The sequence below is a fragment of the Callionymus lyra genome, chromosome 5 (assembly GCF_982586985.1).
Source record: "Callionymus lyra chromosome 5, fCalLyr1.hap1.1, whole genome shotgun sequence".
Taxonomy (NCBI): domain Eukaryota; kingdom Metazoa; phylum Chordata; class Actinopteri; order Syngnathiformes; family Callionymidae; genus Callionymus; species Callionymus lyra.
This window is the reverse complement of record NC_141822.1, coordinates 28,080,943-28,099,310: the sequence shown is the minus strand read 5'-3', so window position 1 is coordinate 28,099,310 and position 18,368 is coordinate 28,080,943. Positions and strand designations below refer to the sequence as shown.

The 18,368-nt window shown below is 37.2% G+C and overlaps 1 protein-coding gene across 2 annotated transcripts in view; it reads right to left on the bottom strand.

Annotated features, from left to right (window-relative positions):
* Positions 1–18,368, bottom strand: part of LOC148080124 (interleukin-1 receptor accessory protein-like 1) — a 222,193-nt gene that overhangs the window by 130,120 nt on the left and 73,705 nt on the right. For both annotated transcript variants that reach the window (XM_087791680.1, XM_087791681.1), the window contains exon 3: positions 13,011–13,290. In XM_087791680.1, the coding sequence (XP_087647806.1) occupies positions 13,011–13,290 (280 nt within the window). The remainder of the gene's footprint in view (positions 1–13,010; positions 13,291–18,368) is intronic.

The window sequence follows — 18,368 nt, the reverse complement described above, 5'->3', positions numbered from 1 at the left end:
TTGTTTTTTTTACGCATATATATGTATATATATATATGCGTATATATCCTTGCTAACAATAATCCGACTGTGTGTAATAACGGATAATAACAATTATTTTATTTTGGATCTGCAGGAAAAAATGATTTAGTTTTTGGTGAATGAGTGACTCAAACCATAGTGACAGCCAGAGTGCTGATTATATCGTAGTATTAAAAAATAAATGTTTTGTTATTAATCTTTGATGCAGTACACAAATATTCTAAGATTATTTGGAAAACATTTATACCAGTACAATTTCTACTTTTCTTCGTTTTAGCCCTAATCCATTTGTTGTCGATCACATGATGTAATCCTCCGAATGTATTCTGCGCAACCATGGATGTAAAAACGCACCATGAAGCACGATCTTAACTAACAGGCTGCAGGATTGATTGTAAGCCCCCCGTGAGAGTCCCCGGCACCTGTGGGACATCAAGCAAAGTCTCATAATTAATAACTTAATTAAATTCACCTCCCCGCAGTTATAAGTGAGATGATGAAATAATTGCTGATCACTCATTAAAGCCGGTGATAGACGAAGCTGAGAACTTTATCAACGTGACGCAGATGTGACGGGGGTGGCACGTTTGATTGATGGTGACCCCCATCTTTGTTAGAACCTTTTGTGGAAATGGGAGATGAAGGATTTTTTTTTTTAATTTCTTTGACCAAGTTAATTAAATTTACTTGGACATTTTAAGGGTATTTTTTATTAAGAATATTCATTTAAAAGCCAAAAGAGATTGTAGCTTCACTGATGTTTGATCCAGGATATCGTAGAACTAAATGCTGGGATTATTCATGAGGGGTGTTATATAGTGTATCAAAGTGTTGGATGAGTCTCTGTCAGCTGTTGAGATCAGGGAAGCTGCGTTTAATGACTGAACATATTTAACTTTTAAATGATCAAAATGACTTCAAGATCAATTGTTGGAAACCTATCATCTACAATCATTATCATCATCATCATCATCTGAAGCAGGAACACAAATTGGATTCAAACCATCGGCTTTTATTGTGAAAACATGGGGTCTCAAACTAAAAAAAAAACAAAAGGGGGCAAAAATCCTTTAGCAGTCTAAGTTGCTGGGCCAGTTGTTTTGTTTACCTAACAATAAGTGTTATTTTGCTGAAGTCTTTTCATTCTTTGAGGCTCAATGTTTCTCTATTATCTCTTTGTTTATCCTCCTTCACCAAACACCTTCATAGTCTGTCTCTTAGCTTAAACAATGGCATCCTTTCAAGTCACAATATCAACAGGATTGTATGCGCGTTTGAAGCTTTTATTACTGGGTTGCACAGAGAGAAAGAGAAAACAAAAGTATTTGTGGATTTTATGATGTTGTTTCTGTGCATACACCAGTTTATTATTTGGAACTCTGGTTTCCTCCCACAGTTCAAAAACATACAGAGGTGAATTCAGTACCTCGAATTGTCTGTAGGTGTGAGTGTGTGTATGAATGTTTTTTGTGCTTGTGTGTGCAGCAGCTTTGATAAACCCGTTAGCAGCCAGAAAATAAAATAGACTGAAAAATATAATGAATTTCTGTTGCATTGACGATTACTGTGTCAAAGTTGTTGCTGTTTAATTTTTTTAAATATATATATTTTGGAAAAAACAGCACGTGACTATTGACACGCTTGTCAAGATGCTTTTTTCCGTCAAATTTACACAAATTCTAAAGAGCAATAATGGAAACAAAAAAGAGGAAAAACAAGTAAAATTTCTTTTTTTTTAATGCAATTAATTAATGTCTGCCATCACTTTTACATTTTTTTTAAGTGTCAATGTCAATTAACTGTAAAAACAGAATTATTCTTCTAAATGGAGCCTGAATATCCAGGCTTGAGATTCAAACCTTTATTTCTTTAATTTCACAGATTCCCTTGTGAAGACTCTTCTTCCTGAATTGCAACATTCCATCACTGTCACGTCATTGCAGTGGTGGAACTCTTGGGTCAATATTTATGGTATGGATTTTAGCATGACTGATGTTCAGACAAAGACAAAAAGGTAAGCTGGAGACAAAAATGATGATCCATTTCCTGAAGAAACAAAGCGAATACAATTTGCCAGGATGTTTGAAGGTTGGATATTGTGAGGAACTGTGACAGGCAAAGGAGTCTGAAAACAAGACTTGATCAATACATCTAAGGTCAATAAGTAAGTATTTAAAAGTAATGTGTATTTGCAGACCAGGGTCACAAAGCGCTTAAACAATCAAAAAATACTCAATAAAATATATACTTAAGAGGTCAAGAGAACACAGGAGTTTCAGCAAATCAAGGAAAAGCCTGTAATAATAAAAAAGTCTGAAGATGTTTCATGAAGGAGTCAAGGATTTCTCTCCTCTGGTCCTGAACCATGTTCAGGAACCATCAGTAGATTCTGATCCACAGACCTCAGAGCCCGAGCTGGGATGTAAGGCTTGATCAGTAACAAATAACAAATAATTGAAGATCCTAAATTGGGTTATTTAAAGTAAAATGTTTTTAAGGCTGTTTAGATTAGACCTGAAGCATGATAGAGAAACTTTCCTTGGATTGTTCAATCAAATACAAAGTCAAATATCATAGTCGCAATATTATTGAGTCTATAAGTGGTGTAGTCAAGAGCGCCTCAGCCGAGACCAAGACTTTTCCTGAAAGAGACAAAAAATAGCACATACATTTAATTTAAGCTTCGTCTTTTCAGATCTTTTATTTCCTTTTGAGTGTAGTCCAGATTAGTCTTTTTTACTCATATTTCTTTATCTGCACATATATTTTTGATGGTTTTAGTTATACCCAATAAAATGTACCAATATTTTCTCCAAACCAAATTCACAATTACAAATATTCTGAATGAAAACTGTGTTCAGTACTGAATTTTTTACTTAAATGATTTTCTTTTTCTGTGAATTTTATTCGTCCCACGCTATTGAATGAGCTATAGTCCTTCCTAGTTTTAAAATATGGTGTTTTAAAAGTATATAAAAAAAGTTTTGACCTATTTTAGCTTTATAAAATAAAATAGCAATTCGGCATAGTTTATATTTCATACACCACAATAATCATAATTTAATGTCACAATATCAATATTAACTACATTATAATACAAAACTGAAAAAAGGGCTCAGTTCCACTATAACAGCACAAGAACGACCCAGACTGTGAGAACAAGACCAAAACCATGGACCATCAACAACAAGACAATAGTAGAATATAGAATATATTTAGATGCATATTCAAAGAGTTCACCTGTTGTAGATGTTAAGAAGAACTCTGGACACTTGTTGGAAAAATAATTTTACATCAGAAACATTATTTCTATATGCAGACTGAAGGTCATGGTGAGCAGTTGGACCACTACCTGTGGCCCCGACTCATAACTCACCTGTCAACTGGAACACCAAGCTCTGGATGATTAAGTAGCACATCTTCCAAAATCTGACTGTGAGCCAACTTGTTCCTGCTTAGCCCCTGTCGAACAGTGAGGCGCCTGTCCGCCGTGCTGGAACAGCCAACTCCTGCCTTAATTACAATCCATCCACCGCTTCTCCTCGGTCTTCTACATCCTCCCTTGTGCTTTGTCTTCCACCCAATTTGCCTGCACAAATGCTCTTGTCCCTGTTGTCGTGTAGTACATGAATTTTCCACAGGGACCGCACAGCTTTCTGCCACACCTGCATTACCGTGCCAACTTAAGTGGAAAAGCCCAGCATTGAGACAACATTAGAATGATTTATAGTTCGTACAGGAACCACCGACTCAGAAGAGATGGAAAGTTGTGTCCAAATATGGGGCTGATGATGAATAAATCAGTCCAAATAAATGAATGAATAAATGTTTTATGATTCCACATTTGGAAATTTTGGTGATATTTATATCAGCGGAGAATTATTTTTATTATAATAATAATATAAATAATTGTTATTATTATCATATAAAAAAGTATTACCATTGCAAAAGTAGTTAAAAGTGATTTAGAAAGTGTTTTATGAAAGTGTATACTATATAATTTTGCCTTTTGTAATAAACATCTATTTTATTTCGAAATTTGGATCTTTTGTGCAAATATTTAGAATTATATAACCTTCCCTGACACTTTATTCTTCTAATAATCATTTTGTTTCTGGGTTATTTTTGTGAACATCTTGGTTTTTACGTTAAAATTTGGATTTATTAATTAATAATTGGGATATTTTAAAAATAAGAATTATTATTATTATAATTCTTATTTTTAATTAATTAATAGAGTTTTGTTGTTTCCCATTGATAATACTGTATTTCAAAATAATTTTTTCAGTGCTTCCCCATGTGTTTTTATCCAAAATGTAGGTTGAATAATTGGAAAAATACTCCAACGAAAATAGATAAAACTCAAGTCCTCATATTTTGTGTCAAAACAATTGTGTGTCTTGAATGTGGGTTAACAATATGTGTCAAAATGTTTTCCAGGAAAAGTGCTGAACCATTACTGAAGTGCGTAACGCCAATAGCATTGTGTACAAACCACATTTTAAAAGAAATGCCAATGTTTACAGATGACAAACAAGAATAAAGATGATTCCAGACATACATATGTAACAGGGCATCAATTTTCCGCTCACTATGAAATTTGCTCTGAGTGTTTCCTTGTTTTCTTTTCCCCGTCATTTCAAAGATTATGCCTTCAAGGAAGACTTGTTTTCAACTTTATGCTGAACGCATCATTTCATAACAAGCCTGAGTAATGTGTGTCGTTTGTATTGATTTCTGAATCCTTCACAACCTCATTCATCAGCCCAAAGAGATGAATTAAAAATCACTGTTAACGCTCGAACTCAATAGAATAACATCAACTACAGTATCCAGTCCATTTCCTGCACGTAAAAAAAAAAATCATCCTGATTTGGAAACTAAACAACTACAATTAACCCTTGAATATAATACCACATATATAAGCAACATAGTATCTTCCTGCCTCATTATTCCTGCACTGGCAGATTTCCTGAGAGTCCAAGTTTATTCCATCGCAATTCCCCATCTTGAGTGACAGCTGAAGTATTGCAGATATCTGACACGGCGGGAAGAGGAATTGTGCCTGGGAAACGGAATTTCTAACAATTGTGACAGATAAAAAAAACACCATCAGATATGAAGGAGAGAAGGTCAGCGTACGACTACGAGATATAGCGTGGTCTGGCATCATGCTTGATGACTAGCTCCGTTCCACGTGACCCAGCAGAGCCAAGCAGATGTTTCTCCACGTTCTCAGTGTGTCTTTCAGTCGTACTGTTGTAATAATATAAAATTATATATGTTTAGTTGTTATTATTGCAATGACTCAATTACAGTAGTCTATATGTCCTATTTTCAATTACGATTGGGTTAATTTTATACAGTCATGACTTGAGCTATTGAACCTGTTATAAAACAAGAATAAAACCAAAGAACACTTATCTTGGTTTAAAAGACCCTCTATGACTCAGTTACACTTTTTGACACACAGGGGCGCCAAAAACAATATTTATAATATCTCATATTGTTACTTTATGTCACGATACTTTGTATTTTGACGTTACTTTGTTTATAATTTCTGTGATGATTGGTTTATTTTGAAAAGTCTTGATTAAGTAGAACTGTTATTATAATTTATACATTATTTGGCAATGGCGCTAGCAGTGCTTAAATAGCATTGCAGTTAGCAAACAGCCAGCTTTAGATAACAGTAGTTTTATATTGGATGAAAAATACAACTGAATTTTCATTTTGTAAAAGACAAACAAACAAAGTTTTTCCAAAACATATGATCATGTGGACACGAGTAGCTGGATCTTGTTTGGAGTAAAGTGAACTTTCTTCACGAGCCATTGAGAGCACTTTTTCACAACCGAGATGATTGCCAACGTGGAAAAAAAATCAATATTTAGAATGAAATTTAATCCATCATCCTTTGCATTGCGGAAGCAAGTCCCTACCGCTTCTTTCGCCGACTGTCTCTTGTTGGCTTTGACAGCTGGGCTGGATCAATTGGACGGGCAGTCGCTGGTTCTGAATGACAGAGTGTTCCACACCGGCCATTCGTTCTGTCATTTCTTTGAGAGATCGCCACCAACTCCTGCTCGCGAATACTAATACTGCTCTGGCCTGGGACAAGAGGCGAGCCTTCTCTTCGATGAAATAAATGGCTAGATGGTGTGTGTGTGTGTGTGTGTGTGTGTGTGCAGCTGCCAAATGACCACAGCTTAATAATGCAAATGGACACTTGCAGAAAAATGCACAATCACTCCTTGGTTTCATCCAAGTTCCTTTGCTGGCTTCGGCAAGAGCGTCGTAACACATGCAGGAAACTCATTTATAATCCTATGCCGTGGCAAACTGCCAAAACAAGTCGAATGGGTCAAAGGTTAAATATTTGCTACCGGCAAAGAAGCGGGTCTTCCCGGGCTAGCTCCATTACCCTGTCACTGTAATTCAGAGAGTGAAGGTAATCAATATAGTCAAAGAGCTTCGAGTGTGTCTCTTTGTTTCTGTATCATGTGACTAGACACACAGACATAAGAGTAAGATCCGTGTCAAAGACGAGACAAGTCCAATTACTCTGAAAGGACACGGCAAAGACTCAAGTCCAGAGACTGCTAGAGCTTGAATAGTAGTTGCTTTCAAATGAAATTCTTCTTGGAATGCATCAAAAACTAGCACGTTGACATTGTAGTGTACGAAGATTACGATAGCAACAACTGTATGTTTGTGCTCCGACAAATAAATCCAGATTATGTCTAGTGTTATCTTTTTTACAAGGGATATTCTGAAGCCTATGCTGGAAGCATTGATCTGTTTACCTTTGAGAAAGTTACTGATTAGAACTCACTGGCTTCAAAGGGATCTCTTGAGCACTCGTACCCTGGCGGGCCTGATCTGGCAGGGGTTCAGTGGTTAGGATGGTGAACCATTGTAATATGAAGTGATCAATAGGACAGGGACCAACATGCTTGAAAAATTCATGCCCTATTTCTGTAAGATGGTATTGATGCCAACTTTAGCAGAGGGAATTCAGATACATCTCACAGATGTCACTTAAATTGTAAAGTTTACAGGAAGAAGGAAAACAAAAATCAATTATCATTGAGTCGACAAAATGTTCTTGCTTTATATCTTCTTAAGATGTATAGGTTTTATCAGTTAAACATGTATTTACATAGGTAATGCTTCTCGTTTCTGTCCCTTGATATTCATGTGGTATGGTTTGCAAAATGTATTATTATTCCTAAGTGTAAGTGAGCAAAATTGGGATTCTTAGCTTATATTAAACATCATTATAGGTCACACAATCAACATGGACATTAAGGTATGGTACTTTGATTTGAGTCAACCATCAAGCCTCATTCATGTCCTGTGAATAATCCACGGAGAGACTCCGCTACAGTTCTCTTATTGATAGGCCTTCCGTCCTCTTGACCCAGACAATTTCATCACTTTTTTTTCAGATGAACCAGTGTTTGGTCTTAAAACCTTTGGCTTTAAGATCAAGCCACAAGTTTCTTCAATCAATAATTAAATTGCCCAATCGACACAATCTTTTCATCCCCGAGAACAGAGTACTCTTTCTGTAACACCTCAGTCCAGTGCTTACCAGTACCTTGGAGGTTTGGCCAGTGGAAGTCAGCAGCAGAGGCTTGGAGGGCAATTCAACCATATCATCAAAGCCATCTCCAGGGCTAAAAAAAAACTAGCAAGTAGGCGGTTATTGCGGAAGAGGCAAGATACCACCTGTACTTTTACAAACACCAACGGGTTCAAAGCAGAATGAAGCACATCTTGGACACCGCGTGTGTACTCTCTCGAGGCATTGTGGGTCTATTATCGACGTAATAGTGAAGAAGGGGGCCCCCCTTAAAAAACCCTATTGAAGCCTACAACCTGTCCTGCCAACTCATACCATAACAACATGGGAGTTTATCACCACCACTTCCATCTCAGTTTTGTTTTAGGAGTGGGTGAAACAATACCAAATTTTGAATGTTTCCAAAATGAATGATGGAAATATCCGTTTCAGTTTGTAAAATATCATTTTATGGAGGACAAGTGATGACTCATCCCCTGGACACCTTTCACTTGAACAGATACAAGTTGTTCCTTTTGAAAAACCTGGAAAAAAAGGAAATTGATGAGATGCTTATAAGACAGCACTGGGACGGTTTTGGCCGTGTTTGCAAGATTGCTGTCATAATCCACCTTTTTAATGTGGTAACAATGTGTTAAGGGGCCCAGGGATGGCCCCAACCAACATTCAAAACATGTTGCTGTCATGTCGACAACTCGTTTGAATTCCCAGCCAGCTTTGCCAACAGAGGTTTTCTTTGGCTCTTTTGTTTCGTGAGCATGGGCCCTATAGATGATCGGTGCTTGCATATGTTAACATATTACGTTGGGATTAGACTCTTGGCAGTGTTGTTTTCTCAAGATTCTCACCCTCTTTGAAGCAGAAAGGATTCCAGGGAATTAGAGGCCTGTGCAGTGGATCCAGTAAATCACCGTAAGACAATAAACCATATCGCAGGATGAATTTCATACTTAACCGTGTTGTAGAAATTCAATCTCGGTTACCTCAATAACTTCACCAATCATGCCTTTATCGAATACAAGAAAGTAGGTTACATGTAAGTAAGTGATCTCTGGACTGAAATCAAGGGCGGAATTGAGTTAGAAAGAAAAAAGGGAGTCAGGACAAGGTACGTTTTCATTAGTGAGGGAATGCTTGCTAACAAGACAAACATGTGGCATGTGGCGCTTGAACTATATTTCTGTGAGTCTTAAGAATTGTAAAGCTCATTATGTGCAAATGTTTTTACAAGGCGTTTCTGAATTAGTAAACTAGGTTAATTCAAAACATCATCTGCTTCATTTTCTCTTTTCTTTTGAGTCTATTTCTTGTTCCTCATTATATTTTTAAAAATATTTTATGTGATTATAAAAATTACACTACTTCTTTGGTTATTTAAATCTGAATTAAATATATATAATACAAATAATAAATAGTAATTAAAAAGAAATGAAATAATATTTTTGTCCTTATTTTCTCATCCCCTCTTTTTGTACTTGGTGGCCCCACATAACTGTCACCAAATATATGGTAGCCCCTCAGGAACACAGATCATTTCTACAATTAATAATATTATGTTAATAGCTTTATTCATTAATAATACAGACATTGAAATAATACCAATATTTATCATTTAGGAAGAAATAACTGGGTAAATTACCTGAAACTTAAACATTGTCAACTGTAAATATGATACAGACCTTGATAACATTTGGTTTTAAGCAGACATTTTCATTTCATCTTTAAAAAAAATTGCATTACTCTGTGCTGTTGCTGCAATGTTTCAATTAAACAGGCTCATAAAATCATCATGTAAAAAAACAACTTGTTAAACGTTTAAATGCAGTAAAAATAAATTAAATAAAAATGACCCCCAATGTGAATTTTCACTCTTTCAATTTGAAAGCACTTTCTTAGAAAACATAAATTATTATTGATTTCCATTTTTTGTTCAGATGTGTAGTAAAGTGAGAGTTCAAAGTGTGCACAAGATGAGTAGAAATACTCAAAAAACTCCCGTACACAATAATCCTCTGAAGTTCAAGAAAGCTGATGAGGTGATGAACAAAGGTTTTTTTGTGATTTCTGTCATTTTATTAGGAACTCTAGTCGCACAAAGATGAAAGGTGTCGTGGCTTTTACCCAAATTGAATTACACTTAAAATTGTGCATGAGGACTAAACAAACTACACATCAAAGCCTCCCCTTGTGTACTTGTGTAGCCCCTCTTGTGTGGGTCGGCCCATTGTTGTATTCAACCACACACACCCAGATTCACAAGAACGCATGACTTTTCTCCTCCGATGCGACTGTATCCGTGAGTGATGGCAACATAATGCACCTCTAATGTAAATGTGAACGCTCAAAATTCTGGTCATGCCTCCTGTACTCCACCGCGCACACACAAACACACACATGACAGTCCCATAATGAGGGAATGCCACAAAGCCAAGCAGACAGCAGATGAGCAGAGAGCTCCGTGTCAAATTCAGGTCAGCGCTCAACTGTTTAAGATGATGTACCAGGAGGAGATCAGATTCATGTGGAGGGAAAACATCTGCAGGGCCAGTGTTGTGATGCTCCGTGTATCATAGCGGGAATGCAGAAGCGCTCAAGCTTTACAGGTACTGAGAGGACAACTCAAACTCAGCGCTGCAGAAAGTAGCTCTTTAAGCTTATTGGGTTTAGAAAGTTGCTAATTCCTGCTTCTTCTTCTTCTTCTTCTTCAGAGCGCTGTCAGCCTTGACGGCCGAGTTCAAACTATAGGGGATCACAGTGACAGGAGAAGGGAAACCCTAAGACACGATCCTCGGTTTAAATGCAACACTCACTAGACACGTTTCTCACTGTGATATAGTAGCAGCACCTACTGGCATTATTTCATTGAGATACGTATTTGAAAGAGGGATGACGTTTTGATATCCTGAAAGAGAACAGGGCATTGGTCCGGACTTGAACATATGGAGCAGTTGGCTTTTATAGTGATGAAGCAGCCACAAGGGTTGCGATAGCAATAACTGTCCAGCCTCTAAAATGTGTTTTCACACTGGTATCAACCATAAAGGTGAACCATAAAATTGAATTAGATCCACCTTTTTTGGTCTTGGAAGAATTCTACCAATGTGTCTTGTTGTGGATGTTTAAGACAAGCCTGGTAGAGAATAGAAGGTTTATGTGTTGTTTTTTTCACAAGGATATACCAAAGCAAAATTTAGCCACAGGGAAAAAAGGTAATTAAAGGGTTAGTTCAACCAAAATTCAAACTTAATTTTCTACTATCCTGTCGACTAATTATTTGTGAAGTAATCTGTTCCTTTTTAGAGTAATAGGCAAACATGTAAATTCATTTTAGGCAAATGATGATCAGTTGTCTCGTCTTTATCGTCATACAAAATTAACTTAAAAACTTCAAAATACCTGCATGGTGCTCGTCTGTAACGTCCATCTTTTTTTGAAGACTCAACATGAGGAATTGATCCTTAAACAAGTCCATATACAATGTTTTAAGTGTCTTTTGGGAGGAAAATAAACACGAAGACTGGTTCTCTGCATTAAAAACTTTTTTGCCTATAACTCTAAAAAGAGAGATTACTTATTACTTGAATAATCTGAACCCTAAATCGACATGGGGGGTGAAGTTTGAATATCCCGTTTAGGGTGAGATGCAATCTGACAACTGAAAGACTAAGTGTTTGTTGTATCTTTAAGCAAGAGCAGGAAAACTATAGTTTTGGCTGATAAACACTATTTTCTGTTACCAGTTCCAGTTGATTGTTAAGACAACTGCCTTCAACAACACAAGTGTGCCTTAATCTTTTTTCAGGGGTGGGAGGGGGAGGTCCCACTGGCCTCACACACCCGACCTTGTCCCGAACGCTTATGATGAAGTGGGCGAGGTTGGCAGGTGGGAATAACGCCAAGCACAACTATCTGTCTACGATTTGGCCAGGGACTCTACTTCGACTTCTATTTCTATCTTGACCTGTTCCAGAAATGCAGCGTAGCAGCGAGGAACACCTTTTTATCTACACGCTGAGCTTAGCTTTACTGACTTGGTTGTGTTTTGAATTTAAATTAAAATTAAAACATAGGTTTTTTTTAGTCTCAATGTGGTTTTCTGTCTTCATATGTTATTCACTCTCATGAATATTCAGTGCATCTTGTGCTCTAATGACTCTAAATCCCCTGACTGACAACACAAAACACTCAGCTTCAGGTGCAGTGATTGTCTTTGTGCTCCGAGTGGGCTTTGAGTCCCTCTTAATAAACAGTGGCGACAAATGCCAGACACCGCGTAGAACTGCCTGTGGGCTGCTCTCAAGGCCTCTCAGTTACACCATTAAAGGTTATTTTGGGCTCCTCGGTACCTTCTCACACCGTGAGAGTCCCCTGCAGCGTTGTCTCAGCGCGTAGGAGTCACTGCTACCTTGTTATTGGCACCTATGGTTACACTCATGAAACCCAATCCATCGGCTTTAAATGTGATGATTCACTTTTATTTTGGATGTTTCCTTTCTCTGCTTCCCTTTGTTTACTGAGTATTGAGCAGGACGGAAGATAAGAGTGTGCAGAACCCTGCAGCATGCGTCAGTTCACCAGCTTTCATGTAGTTCTGATCCTTTGTCTGATCATTTTGGAGCCTCTCGGACGGTTTGTGTATTCATATTTGTTTCTATTCCATGAGTTTTTGGTGCCTACTTTTTGATGTGTGTTCTCTCCATATATGTTGATTACCACATGTTCTTGCTGGAGGTTTTTCCTGCCTTTGAATAGAGCATGCGAGTGATTAATTTGAGCAAGGGCTTTCAATGAAAATATCACTAATAATAATTAAAAATAATAATAATTAAGTAGATTCTCTACATTCTATTCGTCCACTTTGTGCTATATGCCAGTTTTTTAGCATTCAACACTTTTTATTGGGACCAATATCGTAAAACTAGCTGAAAAAAATATGAAACCTGTTTGACTTAAACTCGCATTACTAGTTTTAGACAATAATCGGAATCAAAAAGTTTTTAAGTTTTTAACCCAAACATTTGGATGAGAAATAACCAGTCTATGGAAAGGGAGAAAAGGCTGCAACTTCAGGTAGATACTGGGCCTTAAAAAGGTCAAAAAAGAGCTGGAATTATGGAAATCTTTTGTATGTAATACAAATTGTTTAAATATCAGAAAATTCATTTTTTTTATCTTGTAGTTTGTATTTTCATGTCTTCTGCCTTCCCTGTGCTACTATTCCCTGATCTGATGACGTTGTCCCCCCAAATAAAACCATCGGAGAGGTCAGTAGGTCCCAATTGCCATTGCTAATTTCAATCCATTCATTTAAGTTATATCCTCACATTTGTATCTCAAGATTCAAGGATTGCACTCAAGGGTAACAATGAACAATGAATGCGATACGAAGTCACTTCCTTACCGTAGCACACAGGAGTAGAAACCCACATCCTCCAGCTCCGCGGGTCGAAACCAGATTGCGTCCTCCTCCTTGCTCATCCTTGTGCCATCAAAACTGATGGGTTCCTCATAGTCCCCATGCCCGGCACTCTTGTACCACATAAGGCTGAGTCCTGCACTCTGTGCATGAGTGTAGTTGGCGCGGATGTATCCGTAGAATAAAGCACACTTAATCCGAACAGGTTCTCCCAGAAGCACCTTGTATTTCAGGTAGTCCACTGACCAGTCCGTGCATCCCTCCACTGAAAAGAGACAAACACAAAGGCATCTTGAGACTTTTTCTATTAGGTTAAAATCAGATCATTGTGTGAAAGTTCATTTTTTTCATGACCTCTATTCTATGGTTAAATGTTTTACACCATCAAAACACAGTTAAAGAAAACCCTCCGAGTATTTTTGGAGTCGCAGTTTGAAGGTGAAGCTTAAAAGTGGGATGATGGTCTGACAACTTTCACTGAAGCCCTTGTGTTGACAGAAAAGAAGGTTACTATCTGAAAACGCTGTATTGAGGCAACACTTTAAGGTTAAAAACACAAGAAGACAACACTTTTGATAGCGATCCTTATGTAACATGCGGATGTATCGGTTTTCTACATCTCTACTCGTCTCTAACAGGGTGTTTTTCTCCCTGCTTCACCTCAACGGATCAGTCTTTCTTCCAAAAACATCTGGTGAGCACAGCTGCCAGACGCTCAACAGGCCACGCTAATTGAGCCTCTGTAAAGGTTTTATTTTTCAACTCGAGTACCCGTCAGCGAGAGCCGGTGTGCGAACAGAGTACCGGTCTGCTGAAGTTCCTATGTGTGCAATCTGATGACGTGCTCGTGAATCAAAGGGCAGAAAATAAATGAATGGGAGGAGGAAGAACAAATATATACGTGTCAAACTCAATCGAGATAAAGTACTCAACACAATCTCAGTTTATATTCATGGACTGCAACTCCTACAGCAATCCTTTAACTCAACAAAACTATTAACAGTCTCTCCTAATTCTCTAAATTTAGAATTAAACATCTCTGTTGTTGGTGTCAACCTGCATTTAGTCTCTTGCCTCACACCACAAGACCTTGAAGCGCACATGTTCTTTCTTAGAATTCTCTTCCATCTGTATTCATTTTCTAGTTTGTGAAAGTTCCAGATTAATTGTCAACATTTAGGATCTCAGTTTGCCACGATGAGTCATGCAACACAATAATACTCTCAGAGCTGTGTCTGGCTTTGAGCCTCGAGTTAGAAACATCTTCTCCACAATTGTTGAGCAAATCAAGCAGTCACAACCCCTTAGGATGAGTAGGTTTGACTATTAAACTATAAGCTCATAATAAATTCCGAAAGGTGGGCAGAGGACTGGAAAACATTTTTTACAATGCCAGGGGGTTAAGGAATAAGGATCGCAATTTATGATGTATATATCGTAATATTGATTCTATAGTTAACATTCTAAAAAAACATTAAACCACAAAATATAAATCAAATTTCGATAAAAATAACCGAAAGAAATGCCAACCTACAGCCCGATTTATGATATTAAATTCACCCCTGATGGTCATTATTTTTAATATTCATATTATAAGGAAACCTCAATAGCTATATTTGATCATAAATGGCTCAAAGACCAACAATCGCAACAAAACATAACCTTACTATAGTTTGAGGATAATGAGCATGGAACTTATCAACACTATCACTATCAATATGATTTTTTTCTAAAATGGGATAAATACAAATTAAGACCAACTTAAATAATAATAATAATAATAATAAAATAAAATAAAATAAAATAAAATAAAACTTACTATTTCTTTTTACATTATACATGTAATTTATTTTATAAACGGTTTTCATGTTTTTTTTTTTAAATGTAGTAAAATAATTCATTTTGAAAGTTAATGTAAAGAAAAGCAGCAGGAGAAGTTTAAAGCAGCTACCATAATGGTCAGCCAACCTGACAGAGCACGGTGGAAGTGCTGACCTGCAGCTCCAGAGTCACGAATACTGAAGTAACACATGCCACAACAATGAAAACACAACATCGATGCACACTGACCTACAAAACCTGCGAGAAGCAGGCGCAAGTCAACAGAGCAGAGCAGTGAGTTAGCAACTCATGCAACTAGATGGGAAACACTGATCAAGGACGGGTTACTAATCCTGGCCCGCTAATAAATGCTGACACTGCAGTATTCGAGGACTCCTTCTGCTTGAAAGACACAATGAAGCAAAGCCTTTTTTATAATCACTACACAACACTTACTAGGCAGAGAACATTTACAATTTAAAACGATTTTGTCTGGGTTCCGGTTTTCAGTCATATAAATCCGAAACGGACAAAAAAACATATCAAAGACTTTTTTTTTTTTTTTAATGTTGAATTACTAAGGAAATGTATACAGTTATAAAAGCACTTCGCCAGATGTGTGATGTGCATCTTCTGGTGGTGTCAGTAGGACACCCCTAACCTTGACTTTTAATGGCAGAACTATTTATTTTAGTGTGTTAGGGATGCCCCATAATGCTTTTGGCAGGAAACTAACAGGCTACAAAGCCTTATTGAACCTGATTAGTATTTCCCTGCTCGCTACATTTTCATTTCGCCAGATGGTAATTGCTGAAGCAATTTGACAATCTGCTGAGTGATAATGACCTTTTTTTTTGCAAGATTGGTGGTCATGCCTCGAAATTTCTGTACCCGAATTCCAGTGCATAAAACAAGTATTCAACCTTGAATATTGCAACACCTACCCAACAATTTGGCAAAAAAAAAAGTGTTTCTCTAGTGTGTGAATGTGAGAAAAAAACACATAATTTAGGCAGTTCTATTTTATTAAATAAAATTGTCTCAAAAGTCTAACGGTTTCACTTGAACCTGGTTGTACAGTGGAATGACCGGAAATCAATAGAAGAGAAACACAACCATCCGAAAAATGAAAAGACGTTTATAGCCTCTCTAACTCTCAACTGGTCTTTGAAACACGCATTTCACACATTTTATCTAACAAAGAGTTTTATTAAAATGCCTATGAACATATTATATACAGTCTATGAGTTTTGTATGGTAAAAACAGGTACAGGGAGCAACATAATGACTAGTGTATAAAGCACAAATAAATGAATTCCAAGGTAAAATAAAACTGTCAACACAACAATGTGTAGAACATCGGTTAGAAGAATGTACAATATTGATCAATCCCCTCTACTACTGACCTGACGGCAATATGTTTGATATGTGCTTTATTTCACACGTATAGTTCCTTGTCAACTAACATTTTTTAGCTGATTGAAAATTGATTTATTTGACGCAGCAGTGTGCACGCTCAGAGCCACAGTGTGTTACCATGATGCATATCCTATAAAGGGAATTGGGGGGGGTTCTGTCAAAGCTTTGTACTGGCTGAGATATGAAACGTTATTCATACCCGGATTAAACAAGCTCTTTATAAAGCCATGGGAAACATTGTGTCGTCTGTTCAATGTTGCCGCTCCTTTTAACACTAGCCCATCTTGTGAAAACAAAGTTGCTCGTAAATTGGTTTACAGATCCCTTGCAGAGTAATAGTATGTAGATCGACTCAGGTCAACACCTCTTAAACATGTTTGTCTGCTGGATTACACATAAAAGCACACCTTGTCGGAAAGGTGGGAATATTTATGCAAGTTATATGGAAGAGGACCTTAGATGGACAAATTATTTAATGCAGACCCGATTTCATAATAATGAAAAAAATGTCTTCAGATACACAACACACCGCATAGTTATATTATAATGATAGGGTGAATTGAGTTGTTAGTATAAAAAAGAAAGCCATGAAGTAGAAATTTGCAGGTGGTCGATGGTAAATGGACGTGTTTGACAGGTTGAATGTCTAGAAATGGGAAACTAAAGGGAAACGGGAGTTTTAGACATACATTTGACATATGTGTGAAAACATATTTATAATCTGTTCCTTTTTAGAGTAGAAATGTATTTCCATTTTAATGGAGCGAATGGAGCTGAGGTTTCTTTGTCTTCATCCAAAATGACGCACTTTAAAACATCCAAATACATCCACACTGCTTGTCTGTGACGTTGATCTTGTATTGAAGCCTCGACAAGAGGACTTGTTCTGGAAAAACTAAAACCAGTCTATTGTTTAAGCTTGTTTGTAGCAGAAGCTTAAAGGCTGAAATGCTACACTCACAGGAAGAACTCTGGGTAAATATGAGTAATGCAGTGTTTGCACTTGTTGTATTCTGCATTAAAGTTTGTGAGCTTTTTAACTGACTGATTATTATCATCAGTCATATGTTTACACCAACACATTTATGCAGGAGTTTTTAACGTTTTTGCAGTACATGTTTTGTATATATATTGTTATATTGTTATATTGTTTTTTTGCAACTGTAAACGAGGTAACTAAATAAACATCCATTTATTTCAATGTAGATTTAATTTGTCTTTACTTCAAAATGGCTTTAACTTAAAAATCACCAAAAAATACATTATATTGTAATATATGTTATTTATTATATTCAGGAAGAAACCCATAAAAAGATGACGTTGACATTTTTTTGGCATATTTAATCACGATCGCAATATTAAGGAAAATAATCCCAATTTTATTATTTTCTATAATCGTTCCCTACTTAGGGCCCCGTGGAGTCCCCTACTTTGAAAACCACAGTCCTATCGAGCGGTTGTGTTTAAGATAATATTAGAAACGTGGTGGAGGGAGTGTCTCACGGCAAGGGGGTTGCCGGTTCACTTCCAGCTTGGTGCTACCTGCTGCTTTTCTGAGTGAGTCTGTGTGTTCTCCCACTGTTTACATGGGGTTACACCAGGTACCCCTGTTGCCTCCCTCGTGTCCTTACGTTCCGAGAGTGTCTCTGTGTTCGCAGATAAGTAAGTGGAGTAATAAAACACCCACATGCTAGATCTCCAGCCAGATTTAAACCAGCGACCTTTAGGTAATGAGAAGACATCGGTAATCACCACGCCGTTCCATTAAAGCATAATGACAAATCTGCATGATAATGTGTTGTTTAGGTGATTAAATAAATGGATTATTTTGTTGACATCTGGGCGGACACTTTAGCTGCTCGGACTAATTCTACGACATCTCTGCAGTCGTTAGTCACGGAAAGATAAAAAAGCTTTATCTGCCCCCGTCACTCTCTGCACTTTACTCTCCTGACGTCTTCATTTGTTTGTCTGTTACCGAGTCTTGCACACGACCCTGATCCCCACCAGCGCCTGTCATTTATATGCAAATACGCACGTGTGATCCAGAGTTCAAATAAATAAGTCAGAGCAAAGTTAATATCACCTGAAACTCTTCCATCA